The sequence below is a fragment of the Phocoena sinus genome, chromosome 10, assembly GCF_008692025.1.
Source record: "Phocoena sinus isolate mPhoSin1 chromosome 10, mPhoSin1.pri, whole genome shotgun sequence".
Taxonomy (NCBI): domain Eukaryota; kingdom Metazoa; phylum Chordata; class Mammalia; order Artiodactyla; family Phocoenidae; genus Phocoena; species Phocoena sinus.
Genome location: NC_045772.1, coordinates 58,561,962 through 58,581,914, shown reverse-complemented (window position 1 = coordinate 58,581,914; position 19,953 = coordinate 58,561,962). Strand labels below are relative to the sequence as shown.

The window sequence follows — 19,953 nt, the reverse complement described above, 5'->3', positions numbered from 1 at the left end:
CTTGGCACAGCAAGTTCAATTGATGTAGCTTTTATTGTAAGAAACATGCGGTTCTGTTCCTGCCAGGTAGAACCCAATCCTCTGGCTTTGGGATTAAAGAAAGGCCCAAGTCCTCCATCCCTGAAGAGTTTTCAGAATATGAGATGGACAGGTATGAAGCAAGCATCTCGACCCAGTCTGGGACGTCACTCACACTCCTCTGGCTTAGCTACCAGGGCCCTAAATGTGTATCACAGAATTAACAGGGTGGAAGGAACCTCGGAGGTTGCCTAGTCAGTCCAAGTCTCTTATTTTACTGGTAAGAACTCAGAGGTCCAGAGTTGAGAGTGATGTGCTTGATAAACCACAGTTAGTGGCAGAGTCCCATTACAGACCCAGCCATTTATCAGAATTTGTAAGGAGTAGGACAGGATGCAGGGAATAGTGTTAGGAAGATATGTGTGCATATGCCAGAGAAAGCCATCCCAGCCCGCATCAAATCCCTCCGACCCCACCCATACCAGGGTGGCAACAGAAAACGGACTGATGTCCAGTGACAGATTTTCTTTTTATATTTAAAAACAAAATCAACCCCCCCCCGAAGAACCCCCCAACAAACAAAAAATCGGATTAAATAAAATTTACAGTGAATATACCCAGCAAACATCTGTATGTGCAATTAAATACTGTGTCTGTTACTGCAGCACAAACCTCAAACGAACAATATACAAGTGTTCTGGGGGGTGGAGGGAGGCCCAAGTTTTAACTCTGTGGGGTTTGGGGAGATAAGATGGGGTGGGAGAAAGGGGAAATCAATTTCGTTTTTCTTAATTCTGTCCATATAAATATATTCATAAGGACCAAAAAAGAAAAGGGAGCTTGGGATGGTGAGGAAATAGGAGAACATGGGAGTATGGGACCCTCCCAATTCTACCTAACCAAAAAATATGAAAGAATTAATTTCATGGTGAGAGAAGAGATAAAAAAATCATAGAAGAGGATGGGAAGGAGAGGGAAGCAGACATGGGGCCAACCAGGGAAAAAGAGGGACCCTTGGCAGGGGAGTGAGAAAGAGTTCAGTGCCAGTGTGAGTGTCTGTCTCTGTTTCCATCTTCATCGCTACTGTCTTAGGCTCCAGTTTAGTGTCTGTCTGTGGACCTTACCTTACCTTCTGCCTCTGTCTGTGGTCTGACAGGACCCCTTGACCCCCTCTACCCTGCCCCACCCCTGCCATGCTGGTCCCTTCTTCTCCTCCATTTATTGGGAGCTGGCTCGCTCCAGGATCCTCAGGTCATAGTTCTTTTTGGCCACTCGAAGTTTGAAGCGACTCACAGAGTTGTTGAGGCGAAGGGAGGCATTTTGGGCAGCCAGAGGGCTGGGGAACACAGCCACGATGGTGTACAAGGCAGCAAGGTCCGAGTGGCGGCCATTCTCAGCAGTCCCACCGTTGTCCCCCACACCCCCACCAGGCAGCCCCTGAGCATCCTTGAGCCACTGGATCTTGGCGCCAGACATGGCAAGCTGAGTGAAGAGTTTGTCCGCCTCGGTACGGGTGATGCCCTCAGGGAGATCTGTCACCTCCAGCACCCGTCCCAGGACTGGAAGGGGAGGAGACAGGACATGGTTGTAAGAGGTATAGAGTAGGAAAGACTGGCCAGCAGCCCAGCAGAGGAGCATCCAGCTGACCAAGTCTGTATACAATGTCCTCAAAAGCCCAGCCTTTCTCACTTGGCCCTTTCCTCCCTCCCCAAATCAACCCAACTCCCTACCATCCAGACTCTGATCAGGGCAACTAGGAGACACAAAGGAAACTTTCTCTTCTCCTAGCCTAGAGATGTAGGCAAGAGGAGACTGGGAATCAGAATCCCAGATTTAAGATCTGGAAACCTATACCTCAGTTCTCTCACAGGGTGCAATTACTGTGAAGGAAGTGTGGCTTTTGGTTATGTTATTTCACAAAGTTAATAGCTCAGTCTGAAATATGTTCCATTCCCTTCCCAGAGGCTGGTCCAGGTAGATTCCTCTTTCTTATCATCTAGGGAAGTCAGTTTCCCTTCCTTACCTTGTTTAGCAAACTGCTTCAGTAGGCAAAACACCAAGAGATCTTGTTATGCCTAGTATGGAAGGCCTGCAGGAGAGTTACTCCCCCATATTCTCTTATCAAGCCTCTCCTAAACTGGGTCTAGAACTACCAAAGGTAGACATCCTAGATCAGCGTCAGGACCACTTCCACAAGACTGTCTGTTAATAGCAGGCTCAACAAGCCCCATCATTGTGTTATTCCAAATTTTCACCCTCATCTTCCCTAGGACTTGGAATGGCTTGGTAAGGAGGACTGAGACACCTCACTTCTCCAGCTTCTCCTTGCTCTTGAGTACGAAAAGGTCCTCTTTTGACTCCCCACCCTAAGCTGGCTTTTCTCACCATCCTGGGCTGGTAATGCAAGGCTGGAGGGGTTAAGCATCTTCTTTTGGGAATTCAGCATCCTGTCACTCACCAACGTCTGTTGTCCCCAGGTCAGTGGAGGCAGATTTGAGTGCTTGTCTCTTGCTCCGGTTTCCATGCTTCAATCCACTCTGTCCCTTCAACATTCGAAAGATAACTCTCATTCCAGGTAAACAATGACTGCCTTACATCCCAGTCTGTCTGAGAGATTAAGGAGCAGTACCCAACCCTGAGGACCCCATCCCACCAGGCAGTCAGATTGGCCAGAGAGTGGCCACTGAGAAACAAAGAGCCTCTCCCTCTTGGCACTGGGGAAGGGGTGAGAGGAATGAGTACAGGAGTGGGGTAAAGGCTCTTCCCACTTCGTCCATTCTCTCTGTGCTGTCTCTCTTGTCCACCCACCTAGTTGAGGTGGATGGCTCAGAAGCAGGGGCCTGGATGAGAAGGGGACTCTGATGGCCCTAAGGCTGATAGGAGACACCCTTACCTGGTGCACCGTGTAAGTTGACTGGCCATGGAGCAAGGGAGGGCAGATGGACAGATTGTACTGTAATGGCTGGCCCAAGAGGGAGTAGTGACCATCACCTAGGGGGGAAGAGCAGATGGTTTTCTGGGAGTTTGAACTACATGGTATGACTTTTATGAGACTTCATGGGGCTTTGGAGATGGACAGCAACAATGCATACTATTCCTACTTCATCTATGATAGGAGTGCCCATGTCACTGATTTAAGAGTTGTCTCTCTTCCTAAACCCCTTGGCTCTCAGCTGTAGCTCAGACAAAAGGAGTTATTAGGTTCCTTCACCTTTGAAGAAGGGCTCTGTCCATTGAAGACAAAAGGCCCTGGAGGAAACCTACAGACCCTTATGACTGTCTTTTATTTCTCATATAGTTTCTTCTCACCTTAAACCCAGGGCTCAAGTTTCTGACTCACATGAGAGGCAATACAATGCAGTGGAGAAGAACACAGACTTACAGCCAGACTGCCTAGGTTCAAATCCTGGCTCTGTTACTGAAAATGGGATGTTGGGTATGTTTTCCTCTCATTAGCACTGCTGAGGTTAAATGACTATAAGACACTTATAGCACCTATAAAGTAAAGTACTTATAAGTAAAGCACTTATAGCAATGCTTGATACATATTAAGTACCATGTGTTACCTATTATTGGTGATAAATACTATATTTCAGAGCACTCTGAAGTTTTAAACCATATTTTCATCTTATTTTTATACTGCTTTTGATAGCCACAGCAGAAAGCAGATAAGATTATTTCCATCTTATGTGTGATTAACCTCATTTTATATATTAGGAAACTGAGGTCCCATTTTAAGTTTAAGTAACATGTTCAACATCACAAAGCTAGTTAGTTGTAGAACTAGAATTTGAACCCAAGTCTTTTAACTCAAGTCCAGTATTCCCTCTTCTAAAACCATAACGTTTCTGACAAATACCGTTTCTGACACCACCCCATATTCCCAACCCTCAGACTCAGTACTGATGGATTAAACTCTTGGTTGTTCATTAGAAAGTTCAGTGAACTTCTTTTCCCTGGCTCATAGTCGCCAGGGACTTGGAAGTAAATACTAAAAATCTAACGGAGATCTAGAGTAAATTAACTATGGGCAGCACTAAAGAGGGGCAGGTGTCTTTGGCCTGAACAGGGCCAGAGTTGGATGACCAGCCACACCGCTTCCCTGCCTGTTGCTGCCCTCTCGATCTCCCCACTTGGGAATGGGATGCGAATGGTGAATTTGACAGCAACCAGCCCTTATCTAACCCCTTACCCTGTGCTGGACCCCCAGGACGGGGGAACTGTGTGAGGACAGGAAGGGGACTGAGTCCTGTGCAGACGTTGCTGAGGCTGGTGACAGGAGAGGGTGCTGGAGACTGAGTAGGAGATGTGACAGGGCTGCTGCTCATTTGTGTGTTGGCCTGTGGGAGAGAGAGGAGTACACATCATACATACACCAAACATTACCCTTTGGGTATTCCTGTGGCTTGGCTTAAAAGTCACCTCTCTCATGGGCTTCCCTGGTGGCGCAGTGGTTGAGAGTCCGCCTGCTGATGCAGGGGACATGGGTTTGTGCCCCGGTCTGGGAAGATCCCACATGCCGTGGAGCAGCTAGGCCCGTGAGCCATGGCCGCTGAGCCTGCGCGTCCAGAGCCTGTGCTCCGCAACGGGAGAGGCCACAACAGTGAGAGAGGCCCGCGTACCACACACACACACAAAAAAGTCACCTCTCTCAAAACAACAAAAAAAGTCACCTCTCTCAGGAAACTTCTCTTGCTGAACTCTGTCAAAGTCAGACTGCTCCTTCAAACTAGCCCTAGTCCCTAATTAGTTTGTGTTATCATTATTTTAAAATTTATTTTATTTTTGGATGCGTTGGGTCTTCACTGCTGCGTGGGGGCTTTCTCTAGTTGCGGCGAGCGGGGGCTACTCTTCATTGCGGTGCGCAGGCTTCTCATGGCGGGGGCTCTAGGCGTGTAGGCTTCAGGAGTTGTGGCACGTGTGCTCCGTAGTTGTGGCTCACGGCTCTAGAGCGCAGGCTCAGGAGTTGTGGCGCACAGGCTTAGTTGCTCCGTGGCATGTGGGATCTTCCTGGACCAGGGCTCGAACCCGTGTCCCCTGCACTGGCAGGCGGATTCTTAACCACTGTGCCACCAGGGAAGCCCAGTTTGTATTATTTTAACATCCACTTTTTGACATACTGTTTTAAGTATTCCCTTAGCATTTTCAAGCATGTGTCCCATCTGCTACCTTAAATCTTAGGTTCCTTGAAAAGAAGATGCTCTCCTCTATTTCTTGTGTTTCTTCCCAAAAAGCGCCCAGGGAAAGACAAGTAACAGAGATTGCTCAGTCAATGGCAAAGATTACTTCCTGAGAAGCATCTGGTTACCTCCCTGCTAAGACAAAGCTGGGTTGCAGGGACTCACCTGGGGGCTACTGTCAGGACTGTACAAGTCTCCAGGTTTCTGCCCCCGCTGGTCCATGCTGTAATATTTACAGTGACTCCACTGGACCATGGATGGGTTCTGGGGGGGCTGGGGTCCATTAGGGACATTCAGCTGCATGACCACCACACCTGGTCCAGAAGGTGACACTCCTGGGTGGCAGGAAAAAAGCAGTTGGTTGTGCATTCAAACCACATTTTAGGCCTGTCAGCTAACCCTAAGTGGGAAAGCCAGTAAGCAAATCCACCTACTGGCTTCAGGGTCACTTAAACTGTGTCCTGCCAGGAATCTGAGATAGTTGCTGATTTGGTCTCTGACTCTCTCTCAGACCAGTGGAAACTTCGAACCAGTGGAAGTTTGAGTGGAAGATGCCAATGCCCTCCTGGCCTTCACCTGGTGGGGGGTACTTTGGTATGCTTGGCAGAAAACTACTTCATTTCTGTCAAAGTTCCCAGGTCAGACTGCTCAAATGTCTGGGCATGGTACAGGTCCCAGTCTGGGGCCTGGGCCAGGGCTGCAGGCACGTGCAGGCTTTTCTGGTAATGGCTGCAGATAAGTCAGCAATCTCTGGTTGTTCTGGAGAAGATAAATGTGCAGGATATAATTCTTGGGCAAGGGTTGGGTGGATTGGGAACATTTCAAGTAGAGGGAATGGCATAGAGATGTATGTCATGCTCAGGAAATGACAAATAATTCAAGGTGCTAAGGCACAGGGGCTGTGTAGGGGAAGTAGCAGGAGATGAGATACATTTATTCAACAAATGTTTATTGAACATTTGTCTATGTGCCAGTTCCTATGCTGGGCACTGGGTATACAAAACAAACAAACAAACAAACAAAAAAGACTGGTCTCTACCCCCATGGAATGAACAGTCTATTAGGGAGTCAGACATTAAATAAATAGCTGGTGTCAGAGTTTGAAGCACATTCTGGTAAGGGTTGTATCCTGTAGGTGTTGGGAACAGGACTTGTGTTTCAGAGAGCTAACCCAAGTGGCCGAATGTAAGATGGCTAAAGGGAGGGAGAGACTAGTGACCAGAAGACTAGTTAGGAGGCTACTGAAACAAAACAAAGTGATTATGAATTAGAGCAGTGACAGCAGAAATGGAGTGGGAGGGTGAGACTCTCTGAAGGTTTTACTGACAGGTTCAAGGTGACTGACTGGATACAGCCCTGAGGTTTTAGCCCAGGCAACCATAGATATGGTCTTACCCTCTCACAGTCTGGGGGAAGGAAAGGGCTCAATGAGGAGGAACATTAAGTCCTGACTCTTCCTCATGGTGAAAAGCAAGGTAAGGGGTCAGGGAGAAGCAGTTTGATAGACAGTTTCTGCTGGGAGAGATGAGCAGGAGCTCTGCTTCCCCAAGGGGGACTGTCCAGCATGAGGCTTTGCCCTTGACCCTCCAGACTATATTTCTGTGGATGGACAGGCTGAGTTCATGTGTGTGTCTGGTGGTAGAGAAATGGGACTGAGGGTCGCTAGCTCGAAAACCTGCTGCAATGCTGCTGCCTTCATGGCTCAGTGCTCTGGGGCTGCCACTGCTGCCGCCATCGTACTGCTTCCTGTGCTGGGAAATGTTGCAGCCTCTGCCCTGGGCACCAGTCATGCTGGGAAGTGAGCGTGATTGCTTTTCTCAGGTAGCATCGGTCAAAGGAAAGGAAAAGAAACAGTGGGAGGTCTGAGAGAACAGCTCAGGAGACACAGCATCTGTTGTACCCTATTCCCCAGTTTGTGCCCACCCCCATCCTCTAGGGCTCATATAATCAGACAGCACAAATACTCAGAATGACAGGCTCGACAGGCTCACCTCTCCCCTTCCCCTGCCAAAGAGGACAGGGTATTCATCAGCATGGCTTGTAAAAGGGCCACAGGAAAATTGTACAGTTGTGAGGTGTCAGGCATTTAACAACTCCCCCTTTACTATAGTTGCTCTGGGCATTGTACTTCCCCACCCTAAGAGCTGCACCTGCTCCCATGTTCTTTACCCACAAAACTGCAACTGATCTTATTCAGACAACTCACTGCTACCTGAGGGGGCCAACGTAAAAATAATCAAATGTATAGCTTTTCTGGAAGGCAGCTTATAACCTGAGCCTATTGCCTTGGGCCAGGAAAAGGTAGAGGATGTGTGAGTATGTAGGGTGTGGGCATAAGCAAGGCAGTAGAAGTTCTTTCTAATACCAACATGTAGCCGTAAGGAGCTATTAGGGGGCTAAAGTGGAGGGGGAAAGAGAACAAAGTCCTCATATTATTTTCTCTGATCGCAAGGAAAGCAAAGGCAGGGTTCCTAGTTGCAGCCTCATTCCTGAGCTCCTCCCCTCACTGAGTCCTCTCCCGCTGGCCTGGAGTGTTGTACCTTCAACTCAGCTGAGGACAGAGAGCACTACTCTGCTGATGAGATGACCTTTATGCTTCTCTTCCTCAAGCCAGAAGCTGGTGGCATCCGTTAGCAGCTGAACTGTGGCTACTTCTTAATGCACGTGGCAAAAAACCCCCCAAATCTCCCAAAACGAAAACCCCCCACGGCACTGCCCAGTGACAGCGCTTCCACATAATCACGTTGGGGGAAGGAGCCTGGGTTGGAGTGGGAAGGGGGAAAAGGGAGTTGAATAAGGAAATCAATTTCAGCTTGAAAGCTCTGAAAGGAGAGGGAACGTGTGAATGGCTTTTTAAGTGGCATCATTAAACCTGGGCAGAAAGGTCGATTGGGCAGAGCAAACCGCATAAATATAAACAGATGACATTTATGTCTGGCAGAATTGCTTTTGTTTAGTTTTTGCTTTGTTTTCAAATCGCTGAGGTAGAAAACTGATAAGGCTTCTTCCTTACCATCTGAAATGAAATCTATGGAAAGGAATGTCCAGAGAAATAAAATCCCACAGGCATCTTTCCCAAATTACAGGACAGAATCCTACAGTATCTTCGTAGTTTTCCATTATTTTTGGTGGGGGAGAGGGTTATCTTCAGGGAGTGGGGATTGAAAAGAGTTAGTCTCAGCTTTGGAAAGCCCTCAGCTACAAAATGAGCCAGTAAATAGGTGAGAAGCTATTTCTGTATGTACCTCACTCTGGCCCTGCTGCTGTGTCACTGTGAGTTGAGAGTCTGTGCATAGGTTTCACTGCCATTTCATGTCTGTGTGCCTCTTCCCCAGACAAGCATCCCTGTAGAAACCTCAAGGGACCTGCAAGTCACTATTTTAGTGGGAAGAAAAGTATTTCCTGAGGTTATGGTTATATCTAATATCATAGTGGAGGAATTAACGTCCAGGCCTGGGGGTAAACTGGGCAACTACAAAAATGTATTAATAAACTGGAACAATTGCTCTAGGAACAGCCAATCCTAATCCCTACCTTTATTTTTGGAAAAGTGACCATGTTGCTACATGGGAGAAGGGCGGGTGACTGTCCTCTGAAGGTGACATAGCAGCCCTTGTGGGGAGTGCCAGCCTTCTATCTTTCCAGTAAAGGGAAAACTGGAAAGGAAGGTGTAAGAAGCACTTTTTCTTTTCTTCCACTTCCTCTTAGATTCCCATGAGCAGGGATTGAAGACTTTTAAGATTGATGCTATGGTGAATAGGTCTCTTAGATGATGTGGGTGGAAGAGAGGGTCCCATCATCTAGGAAAAGTACAAGGGGTCAGTCAGAAGCCTAGGGTCAATCAGGGTAGCCAGAAGGAAAGGAAATAAAACAGAAAATTCTAAAGCAGCAAGGAAATTAGATGATGGAGAGGGTTTTGTCTATTTCTATTAATTTGGGAAGAGCCTAGATTATCTCCTTCCAATCCCAGTCCAGATCTCTAGTGCTGCCAACTTTCAGAACAATAGCTGTTTCAGTTTACTTAATTAACCCAGCACTAGGTCCAGAGTAGGTACTGAAAAATTATTTTCACTTGATTTGTTTCTAATTCATCTTGTATTTGCAGACGAAGAGACATAACTGCGGAGACCTAACAGATATACTGATATACCACTAAGGATATATACAAAAATTCACATACAAGTATACCCATATGCACACGCACACACTTATTTTAACAAACAGGAGAGAAAATGCCCTGAGGTGCCAAGCACCACCACAGGCTACAGCAGTTCTTGGAGCTGGTTTCTATAATTTCCATACCCCGCTGGGAATTTCAAGGTCAAGTGCCCCTGGCGGACACTAGGAGAAACAGCTAGAGAGACCAATAATGTAATAAAGGGTAGTAAAGGTTGGTGAATTTTAAAACCTCATCCTGTAAGAGATCCATGGTTGGTCTGGATAAAGGAAGAAGTCATTACATTGAAGGTAAGAACTAATCATGTCTTGTGAGCAAGCTTAATTCTGGAATCTACTCCAGAGCACCTAACATAGAGTACAGAAAATCTTATGTGAAAAATATTCCATTTCTAAAATGAGAAAAATTGGCAAAATACCTCCTTCTCACCAGAAGAGGGAACCCTGACATTCCCACAATAGAGCTGCATGGGGATGGCTGGAGGCTACCTTAACCTCCTCCCCTCCAGAACCCGTGAAGTCTACTTAACTACAGCATAATGATATGTCAGGGTTGGGTGAAAGGGAAACAAACAGGAGCAGTTGTACTTGGTGTATTGGGGGAGTTCTTGGCAAAGACAGATAGTGAGAGGCTGCAAGGCATAAGTCTATTCACCTGGGATAACTGGCCCCTCCAAAGGCGGCCTTTAGCTATTTAACATGATATCCATTTATTTCCTACTGGAGGGAAAGGAATAGAGTACAGAAACCTGTTGAAAATGTGTTACTGAGAATGTAGCATGGGTTATAGAAAGTGAAAAGACCCAAGTTCAAGCTCTAGGACTGTGATCTTAGGCAAGTCATTTATTCTCTTTGAGTCTTAAATTTCCTCTTCACTAAGTTGTGGTGAGAATGAAAATGACACAGTATATGCGAGCACATATGAAAAACCACTAAACAAATCTAAGATATGATTTTAAAAGCATTTTATGATAAAATGCTGATTTTATCAGCATTTTAAAAGCATTTTATCAGCCTCCTTCCTTGTTTTCTCCCAAGAGAAAAGAAAAGCTGTTTACAGGAAGAATGAGCGCAACAGACAGAAGTAAGCACTCTGTGTTTCAAAGGCATGTGAGTGGTGAGTGTAGTGCTGGATTCAGCAAAGAGGGAGAGGGAGAGGGAGAGGGAGAGGAAGAGGGAGAGGGAGAGGGAGAGAAAACAAGGAACTCAATCGACATGTGACTCCCCAGGGATAGGGATCAGGCAACCAACCTCACCTCTTGAGGGGTCAATTTCAGCACCTCTGGAAAACACCAGCCAGCTAGGACTTTGGTCTTCCCTCATGATGGGGTCACAGTTGGGGACAGAGCCAATCCCTGAACTCTCTTTGTCCTTCCCAGCTCTAAAGCACAAGTCCTTCAGCAGTGTTTGCTCTCACCAGTGCCCAAGACCCCTCAATTCTTTATCCTCTTACCTGAGTACTGCTGTGGCATCTGTGGTGGACTGCAGGGAGAGGGAGACTGAGGCATCTGGTACTGCTCAGAGCCAGGAGGTTGCAGAAACCCCACAGAAGGGCTGGGGAGATGGAGAAGAGAAGAGTGGTAAAGCGGTAGAGGGAGGAACGCAACTCCTGGCAGACAGCTGTTGCTTCCTGAGCCTCCCCTGTGGGAAGTCAAGGCAGCTCCAAGCCATTCCCAGACCAATTTGCCATGCAATTTCTAAAATCACTCATCAGTTCAAAGTTAATTATATATATTTGTACTTGATCATCTTCCAATTAGGAAGCTGCTGATCAGCGCTACAGATGGAATGTTAGTAACACATGCTCTTCCCAACAGTGCAGAAACACCAAACACATACACGTGTGCATGCACACACACGCACACACACACACACACTCTGAGAAACACAGCAGAAACACGAAGAGAATGCCAGAGACAGACACACAGGGCTAAAGTGCTAGAGAGAGATGGGCAAAAATAACTAAGGAGATTTAGGATATTTTCTCAATGGCAAACACATATAGTCAACTAAAGACAAATGGGGAAAAACTCTCACAAAACTCAAGACAACGTGGAGACATACACATAAAAAGACAGAATTGTGGACACTGAGAGAGACACAGAAATACATCGAGGTAGGCCCAGATTTCAGTTCTAGTCCCAGCTCTGCTTCTACTAACTACTTCTGTGACTTTGGGTAAGTTTCTTAACATCCTTAGTTGGAATTTCCTCATTTATAAAAGAAGTGAGAAAAAAACAACAAGGAGAGTGGACTATTAGACACTTAGAAATGTCTAAATATTTAGACATTTCTAAGGTAACTTCTACCTCTAAAATTCTATTAGCTATGAGCTATACTAAGATATATATAAATAGACATATAGAAGTAGTCTATCTCAGATTCATCCATGGATATAGAGGTACACAGAGAAATTTACATATGTATACTCCAAATTGCTTTTTTAAAATAATAAGCTGTTTCTATCTCATAGTTCTGAATCCCACTGATTAGAAAAACAAAAAATGGGGGAAATTATAAAGCCTCTGCCTCCGAAGCAGGAATTTTTCCTGCTGATGAATTCTTATGCAAATATCGAAATGACAAGGAGAAAAGGAGAATGAACTCCCTCATGTTCTACCTGCTTTAGGGTACCACTGGGATCTTTACCCCTGCCTTTCTTTCCCAGTGCAAACAAAACCATGGTGCAACAGTTGCTAAGGTCTGTGGGAGATGCACCCCAACTCTCTGGGAGTTCTCACCTTGTACCGTTCTGCTGAGCTGGAGGGATCATGCTGTAATACACTGGTACGCCCCCTGCTGGGAGGCCCCCTTGCACAGATTGGCTCGCAGGGACCAGCATGGGTTGCTGGAAAGGCGGCTGGACCACATTTTGCGAGTCATTACCCACTGGGACCTGGGTGGAGACAAGAAGAGAATGACCACTCTTACTCCCAAAAGAGTTCATCCAAAAAACAGCCTCTAGTCATCACTAGACCAGGACACTCTAACCTCCTTCCCTACCTTTAGAGATTCCTATTCTCCCTACCTGAGTAAAGGAAATGCTTAGAGCTACCTCCATTGCCTTCCTCTCCAAACCTCACCCATGGGCATGTGATGTACAGGAAGGAGCCTAATTTCCTCTAGATCCTACTTTTCTGGGCATATACTCGTTTGCATGGCTATATAAAAACCAAACAATTTAAATAAAGACTGTTCTCAGACTCTCTGGGCCTTCTCTCAGAGGAAGAAAACCTAAAAATTCTAGGGGTAAAGTGGACAATGTTTTAGTGTTCGAGTTGTCAGACTGGAGGATGTGGGAAACTGTCCTCCTTTTCCTCATCCCAAGGACTGGGTGATCTTTCCTAGTACAAAATGCACCCACTTGGTAAGAAGGCAGTGGAGTGTACTGAACCACCAGGCCTTGCATCTGGCCCCCCATGCTGCTCCTCTGGCTGCTGAGCAGGCCCTGGTTCTGTGGCTGCTGGACCCCAATCATGCCTTGGTAAGCCGCCTGCTGCTGGTTAGGCATCATGGGCTGTAAACCTAGGGATGGGCAAAGCAGAGAAGACATTAGCATAGTATCAACAATGTTTAGGAGGTCACACTCTCTCAGTAATTTTCCTTCTATTTTACTTTTTCTTTTTCTGGAGATCATGGGTTCCTCTTCAGGACCCTAATCATTCCTGCCGCCCCCGCCCCCTGCACCCCCTGCTTTTTACTTTATTTATTTTTAAAAATAAATCTATCTATTTTTTTTTGGCTGCATTGGGTCTTTGTTGCTGCGCACGGGCTTTCTCTAGTTGCAGCGAGCGGGGGTTACTCTCTGTTGTGGTGCGCAGGCTTCTCACTGCAGTGGCTTCTCTTGTTGCGGAGCACGGGCTCTAGGCGCACGGGCTTCAGTAGTTGTGGCACGCGGGCTCAGCAGTTGTGCCTCATGGGCTCTAGAGTGCAGGCTCAGTAGTTGTGGTGCACGGGCTTAGCTGCTCCGTGGCATGTGGGATCTTCCCAGACTAGGGCTCGAACCCGTGTCCCCTGCATTGGCAGGTAGATTCTTAACCACTGTGCCACCAGGGAAGTCCCTCCTGCTCTTTGATGAGGTTTTTTTTTTGGCGGTACGCAGGCCTCTCACTGTTGTGGCCTCTCCCGTTGCGGAGCGCAGGCTCCGGACGCGCAAGCTCAATGGCCATGGCTCATGGGCCCAGCCACTCCGCGGCATGTGGGATCCTCCCGGACCGGGGCACGAACCCGTGTCCCCTGCATCGGCAGGTGGACTCTCAACCACTGCGCCACCAGGGAAGCCCCCCCCCCGCTTTTTAAACAGCGAAGGTAATTCTCTTTCCCAGTCTCCCCCCTTCCCTTACTCACTACCTTCATACATCAGCGGTTCTTCTTACCAGGTTGCTGGGATGGCTGAGGCAGCTGTTGACCACGTTGGGGGCTGTAGGCCACCGGGTGAGAGAGAGGTCGATATTGCTGGTTGGAGTTAGGATACTGTCCAGGGGGATAGTAAGAAACCTGGATCTATGGTAAGAGGAAACAGATGTATCAGAAAGTCCCTCAAATTCAGCCTCAACATCCCCAAACTATTAAATACATCACGGTTAATTCCCAGAAATCTGTAAACGGAGCTATTTTGGGCCTGCAATTGCAGCATTCGTATACAAGTTTGAAACAGAACAGGAAGGACTTGTGTTATTTGAAAGATGGCTTTCTGACTAGAAAGAAAATTCTCAAGTCAAGGTGGGGAAATGGAGGTAGGGAGGGGACAGTTATCCCCTCTGATTTGTCTAAACTAGAGGAAGAAAGAAGGATTATAATACTGGACAAACTGAATTAGTGATTTTTTTAAAAATATTTATTTATTTGGCTGCGCCGGGTCTTAGTTGTGGCATGTGGGATCTTTTAGTTGCAGCACGGGGGCTGTAGGTGCAGCATGTGGGACCTAGTTCCCCGACCAAGGATCGAACCTGGGCCCCCTGCATTAGGAGCACGGAATCTTAACCACTGGACCACCAGGGAAGTCCCTGAATTAGTGATTTAAACTGGGAACCCAAGCCACTCACCTGCTGAGGGGGCTGCATGTAGCCCTGGGGTGGCAGGACTTGCTGAGTAGGTGGTGCATGGTTAGAGGTGGAATAGCTGGAAGTAGGGAGGGGCTGTCCTGTAGAAGCCATGATGAAGCTAGTCTGCTGAGGGTGCTGGGAGATAAGTGGGGGCTGGAACAGAGCTGAGGATGGGTCAGCTGCTTCGGTAGAACCTTGGCGGCTAAGGCTCATTTGTCCAAAGGGGTTGCTGAGATCATCTGTCTGCTGAGAGAGTGAGGGAGACCCAAGGACTGAGGTCATATCAAACCCCAGGTCTTTGGCTTTATCACAGACAGACAGACAGAAATAGTAGCCCTCTCTACAGCCTTCCTTCCTTACACCAATTTGGGACACTGCTGCATGTGTGCCCTAGGAGGCGCTTTTTAGCCCTAAGCCTCTGTCATATGGTGTTTTATTTATTTTTTTCACAAGTGTTTTTTTTTTAATTTATTTATTTTATTTATTTTTGGCTGTGTTGCATCTTCGTTGCTGCGCGCGGGCCTTCTCTAGTTGTGGCGACGGGGAGCTACCCTTTGTTGCGGTGCGCAGGCTTCTCATTGCAGTGGCTTCTCTTGTTGTAGACCATGGGCTCTAGGTGTGTGGGCTTCAGTAGTTGTGGCACGCAGCTCAGTAGTTGTGGCTCTCAGGCTCTAGAGCACAGGCTCAGTAGTTGTGGCGCGTGGGCTTAGTTGCTTCGCGGCATGTGGGATCTTCCCGGACCAGGGCTCGAACCCGTGTCCCCTGAATTGGCAGGTGGATTCTTAACCACTGAGCCATCAGGGAAGCCCTCATAGGGTGTTTTAAATTGTTATGAATTGAACAGCTGTTTGAAGCCCAACTCCAGACCCAGTCTCCCTACCACATATGGGGTAACAATGGTCACTCTGATTATGAACTTTATTAGAATTAGTCCTGGGGAGATGGGAGCAATGACACAACTTCTATATATAGAGAAAACAGGACAAATTAGTAGGGATAAAACCCTACAATATCTTTCCATTTCCTGTCTTCCTCATGCCTCCAACCATACAAAGGGCCCCTACATTGTCATAAATCTCGTTTTTATAATAAAGGACCCAGATAACACCTTGCGTGGATTATGGGTGGGTTCATGTGGCTCCCCAGCTCTGCCTATGCAGTGGAAAGACTGGTGGGCTCCCAACGCCTGCTGCTCATCTCCTTACTCCCTCTTGCAATCATTTCCACCCCTGTTCTCTGACACTTGCCTAGAGTTCTCCTGCCCTTCAGAAACCACTTCCAATTCTCACCTCTGCAAGGAGGCCAGGGTGAGTGGCCAGCTGGAGGGCGAGACTGACTGGCTGGTCTGTAATTGCCTTCTCTCTCAGCCCTCTTCTCTAAGCAGAAAGAGTGAGGGTGTTCCATCCCTCACTTGTATGGTGATAGGTTAGTCTGTTAACTTCCTCATCTTTTTTGCTCCATGGACAGTAATCAAAATACACATATACATACACGTGCAGAGCAGAAGTTCTTTTGCAAATGAAACTAGTAGAAACAAAAGATAATGCTTTCCTGTGGTTTCACTCACTTTTCAGGGATATGATCTTAGCTATTTTGCTACCTTAGTGGGCAGGAATAGATGACAGGAGGACTGGACTGCAGTTACTATTTTGAGGTTCATATTCTAGAACTTTTCAGAATGGAGATAAGAGATGGGAGGAAAGAGGGGTTTCTAGTAAAAAAGCAGACAGGTGTGATTAACACAAAATTAAAAAAAAATCAGGGCTCCTATAACCATGATAGAAGTTATCAACTATGAGACAAATCAGATCTTCAGAGGATTTGTAGTCAGGGTACGAACAATTTAAACAGCATGTGTTATTCAACAGAAGAGGATATTTTTAATGTAAAATAATATAGTAAAATAGGGGAACATTTTAAGTTTTTACCAGTCGTACCAGAGAAATCTGCAACTATTTTAAAAATAAATTTATTTATCTATGGCTGCGTTGGGTCTTCATTGCTGCGCACGGGCTTTCTCTAGTTGTGGTGAGTGGGGGCTACTCTTCGTTGTGGTGCGCAGGCTTCTCATTGCAGTGGCTTCTCTTGTTGCAGAGCACGGGCTCTAGGCACGAGGGCTTCAGTAGTTGTGGCACGCAGCTCAGTAGTTGTGGCTCTCAGGCTCTAGAGCACAGGCTCAGTAGTTGTGGTGCACGGTCTTAATTGCTCCGCGGCATGTGGGATCTTCCCGGACCAGGGCTCAAACCTGTGTTCCCTGCATTGGCAGGTGGATTCTTAACCACTGTGCCACCAGGGAAGTCCCTGTGTTTTTATTTTTAAAGGAAATTATAAAGCATCATTCTGTACAGAATAAACTGGGTTCCTCAGACATGTCCTGGGAGCAGATGAGATGAAGGATGCACATGGTAGAGAGGATGAAGAGCCCAGGTTAGACCAACATCTGATTTTGTTCCCTGTCCTGAAACTCAGGGGAATTCAGTGTTCTTCTCTGTCTTACATTTAGGCGTCTTTTGATGCCTAAAGTACTGTTATGAGGTCACTAGAATGAAGTATAGTTCAGCCTGTGCTGGCCCCTCAAGAAGAAATACCTTCTAACAATGGTCCTCTAAACAGCACAACTGTTTTGCATGGTTGTCACAGACTGACCCAGACACGCCCAGACACAGGCCACACACGGACAGGACAAAAAGGGGGAATGGAGTTTATACCATGTTGTACTGCTGGGGCGGAGAGACTGGCAGAAGGACTTGGGGACAGGAGCCTGGAGAGAACTGAACAGGCTGTGGAGAGGGCTGCAGAGCCGGGACTGGCTGTGGACCAGCAGAGAGACATGTGGAAAGGGAAGAGAAAAGGGAGGTACAGGGAGAGGCATAGGCAGGGGTGGGGGTGGGGCAGAGATGGGGAGGGAAAGGGAAGGAACAACAAGGTTAATCATAAAAGAAATTTCACATGAAAAGTAAGGCTTCTGAGCAGACTGGAGACCAAGTCCAGGACAGCTCATGGTTTTCACATCTCTGACAAATAAGCAATCTCTCCTATAAGTACAGACGCACTGCACACTCTGCCCCATTAGCCACTCAGAACTCTGCAGCTGTTGTGAGCATCTCAGAGCCAGGGTCTGCCGCCTGATCCCAAACACAGCTTTTTCCCCAAGCATTTTTCCTGAGCATAGGATTCCTGGGGCGCATAACCCTCCCTGAATGCCCACGTGAGAAGGGATTCCCGCTTCTGTAGGAAGGGTCATCCAAGGTCTGGCTCGGCTCTCCCAGGCATGCTCCTGATTTCACACCACAGCTTTCCTGAAGGAAGTGCTCATTCACAAGGATCATCAGCCTCCCAAGGGCAGAGAAGGAAAAATAAGCCAGTTCACACCTACTTCCTCCTGCTCCAGTGATTGTTCTATGCTCCTCCAGGCTGTGAGGGCAGTATGAAAAATGCTCCCATAAGCAAACACGGAGGGATTTAAGAATAAAATATAAATAGCCTAGTTTTAGCTTTTGTTCCTTCAGTCCCTTCACTAGCCTCAAGCAGGAGGACTTGCTTATTAGGAACATGGTGTGTTCTAAACCAACTAATGGGGAGTTATTTTTTTCTCTCTCGTCTTCCCCTCTAGCTATTTCAATCACCTCATCGGTTCTCCAGTCATAGCCTCTGGAGAAGCTATGAAGAGAAGGGGAAATAACACTGATATACATTGTCTCACTTACATACATTATCTCATTACAACCTCACAATAATCCTATAGGGAGATAAGATAACTTGTATCTGCAGTTAAGATAGTAAGGCTCAGAGAAATTAAATCATACACCCAGGATCACGCAGCTAATGCAGCAGAGCAGGGATGGAAACCTAGTTCTGCCTGACATATGTTCTTTCCACTCTAGCAGTAGGGAGGAGGTAAAGGAAGAAGTCAAACAAAATTACATAAACATCTTTTTGTTTGTGTAACTCTCCTTCCTCTTTCCAAAGCAGAGTATTAAGAGTTGTGGGGGACCAAGGTATCCATACTCTCCTGCCACATATCTCCTGGGACAGGCTTTCACAGAGGGGACTAACAGTTCCAGAGGCAGAGAGTCCAGGAATTAGAAGACATCCAAGATGGAGAATACTCCTGATATCTGCATTAAATAAAATGTAAGTCATCTTGGCTAGGAAAAAGTTACTGAGAATCCACTGTGTGACGTGGGAGAGAGAATGCTACAGCCTTGAAAATAAGCTCTCGGCTCTCCTGGCACACCTATCTTCTGTAAGCCAGTGGCATTCCAAATATAACTGCTGGCCAAGCTGCTCAGCCTGAGCTACTTGTGCTGGTAACTTTCAGACCCATTTTCTATTATCCTAATCCACTTCTTTCTTGGGGGAGGGCCTGCCATACTTCAGGCCTTACATTCTCTGGGGGACAAGGGGAGGCCTTAGGGACAGGGAAGTGGTAAAACAACTCTGCCTGTTCTTCCTCACATTTGTGAGTTCTGAGTAACAAGTGAAGAGAGAAGAAAGGATGCTCCTCTGTTAGGCCTCTCCCAACTGAGGAAGGGTAGTGGTAAAGGCAGGCGTCTCAGTGCTATTTTTAAGTTATTCTACCACTACTCTCAGCTACAGTTCTCTTCTTAGAGAGTCTCAAACACCAGTTAGGGAACTTCACAAAACCAAGGGGAAGCCAAAGACTGGCCCTGAGGGATGTGACTGCCACCTACTGGTGACTTCTGGGCTAGATCCCTGGCTCTTTGATCCTGAATGGACTCCATGGAGAGGCTCAGCGGACTCCTTCTCAAGAGGTCTACTCTAAGTTAATTGTGCAAAAGGTAGCCACTGGTCCTTTAATCCTCAGTCTCACCCCTTGGCTTCAAATGTTCTACTGATATGTGATATGGAGGCCTACTCTGACGGCAGAGGCCTTCCAAGAAGAGAAAGAGCATAGTTTAGCCAGCACTGTCCCCAGGCCTGGAGCAAATGCTTTTTGCTACAGAGGTAAAGGTTTTTCTTCAAAAGGAAAACCTTTAGAGTAAGCACAGTAGTATATGTGTGTGTGTGGTCACTTCCTCCATCTCTTCACTGTTACGTACCATTTGAGAAACTAAACAGTAAGTATTCTGGGGCTCAGCAACTTGAGTTTGGAGAGCTACCAGTGCTGAGCGACAGGGAAAAAGAGAAAGGAAGGAAGAAAGAAAAAGGCAGTAGGAAGAGGAAGAAAGGGATAAAGAGAATATAAAGGGATAAAGAGAATACCATTATATAATAATATAATGGTATTATATTAGCAGCTACCATAAGTGCTTCAGAGACACCAAAACTTAACCAAGCATAAGATTTTTTAGTTTGGCATTTGTGATCACAATTAATTGCAAGAATAAATTTCTGAGATCTCTGTACCAAATAATGTTCCCCTGTCCCCAGTCTATAGGACCTAACCTAGCACTGTACTGCCTATGGATGATCAATCAATACCAAGAACTGACCCACTGACCCTCATGATTCAGAAGCAGGGACAGAATCTGAGTAAAAGTTTGGGATTTAGGGCCGGTTACTGGAACATT

At 46.7% G+C, this 19,953-nt stretch overlaps 1 protein-coding gene across 20 annotated transcripts in view; it reads right to left on the bottom strand.

The window, feature by feature from the left end:
• Window positions 1-14: 14 nt before the first annotated feature.
• R3HDM2 (R3H domain containing 2) overlaps window positions 15-19,953 on the bottom strand; it is a 150,999-nt gene continuing 131,060 nt past the window's right edge. For 11 of the 20 annotated variants that reach the window (XM_032647134.1, XM_032647132.1, XM_032647138.1 and 8 more), the window contains 11 exons: window positions 17,128-17,229; window positions 14,420-14,665; window positions 13,751-13,877; window positions 12,739-12,899; window positions 12,116-12,270; window positions 10,828-10,928; window positions 5,364-5,533; window positions 4,211-4,358; window positions 2,912-3,009; window positions 2,477-2,561; window positions 15-1,577 (listed from right to left, as the gene is read on the bottom strand). In XM_032647134.1, the coding sequence (XP_032503025.1) occupies window positions 1,237-1,577; window positions 2,477-2,561; window positions 2,912-3,009; window positions 4,211-4,358; window positions 5,364-5,533; window positions 10,828-10,928; window positions 12,116-12,270; window positions 12,739-12,899; window positions 13,751-13,877; window positions 14,420-14,665; window positions 17,128-17,229 (1,734 nt within the window). In that variant the 3' untranslated portion in view covers window positions 15-1,236. The remainder of the gene's footprint in view (window positions 1,578-2,476; window positions 2,562-2,911; window positions 3,010-4,210; window positions 4,359-5,363; window positions 5,534-10,827; window positions 10,929-12,115; window positions 12,271-12,738; window positions 12,900-13,750; window positions 13,878-14,419; window positions 14,666-17,127; window positions 17,230-19,953) is intronic. The other 9 variants (XM_032647145.1, XM_032647149.1, XM_032647148.1 and 6 more) reach the window with 3 other exon arrangements.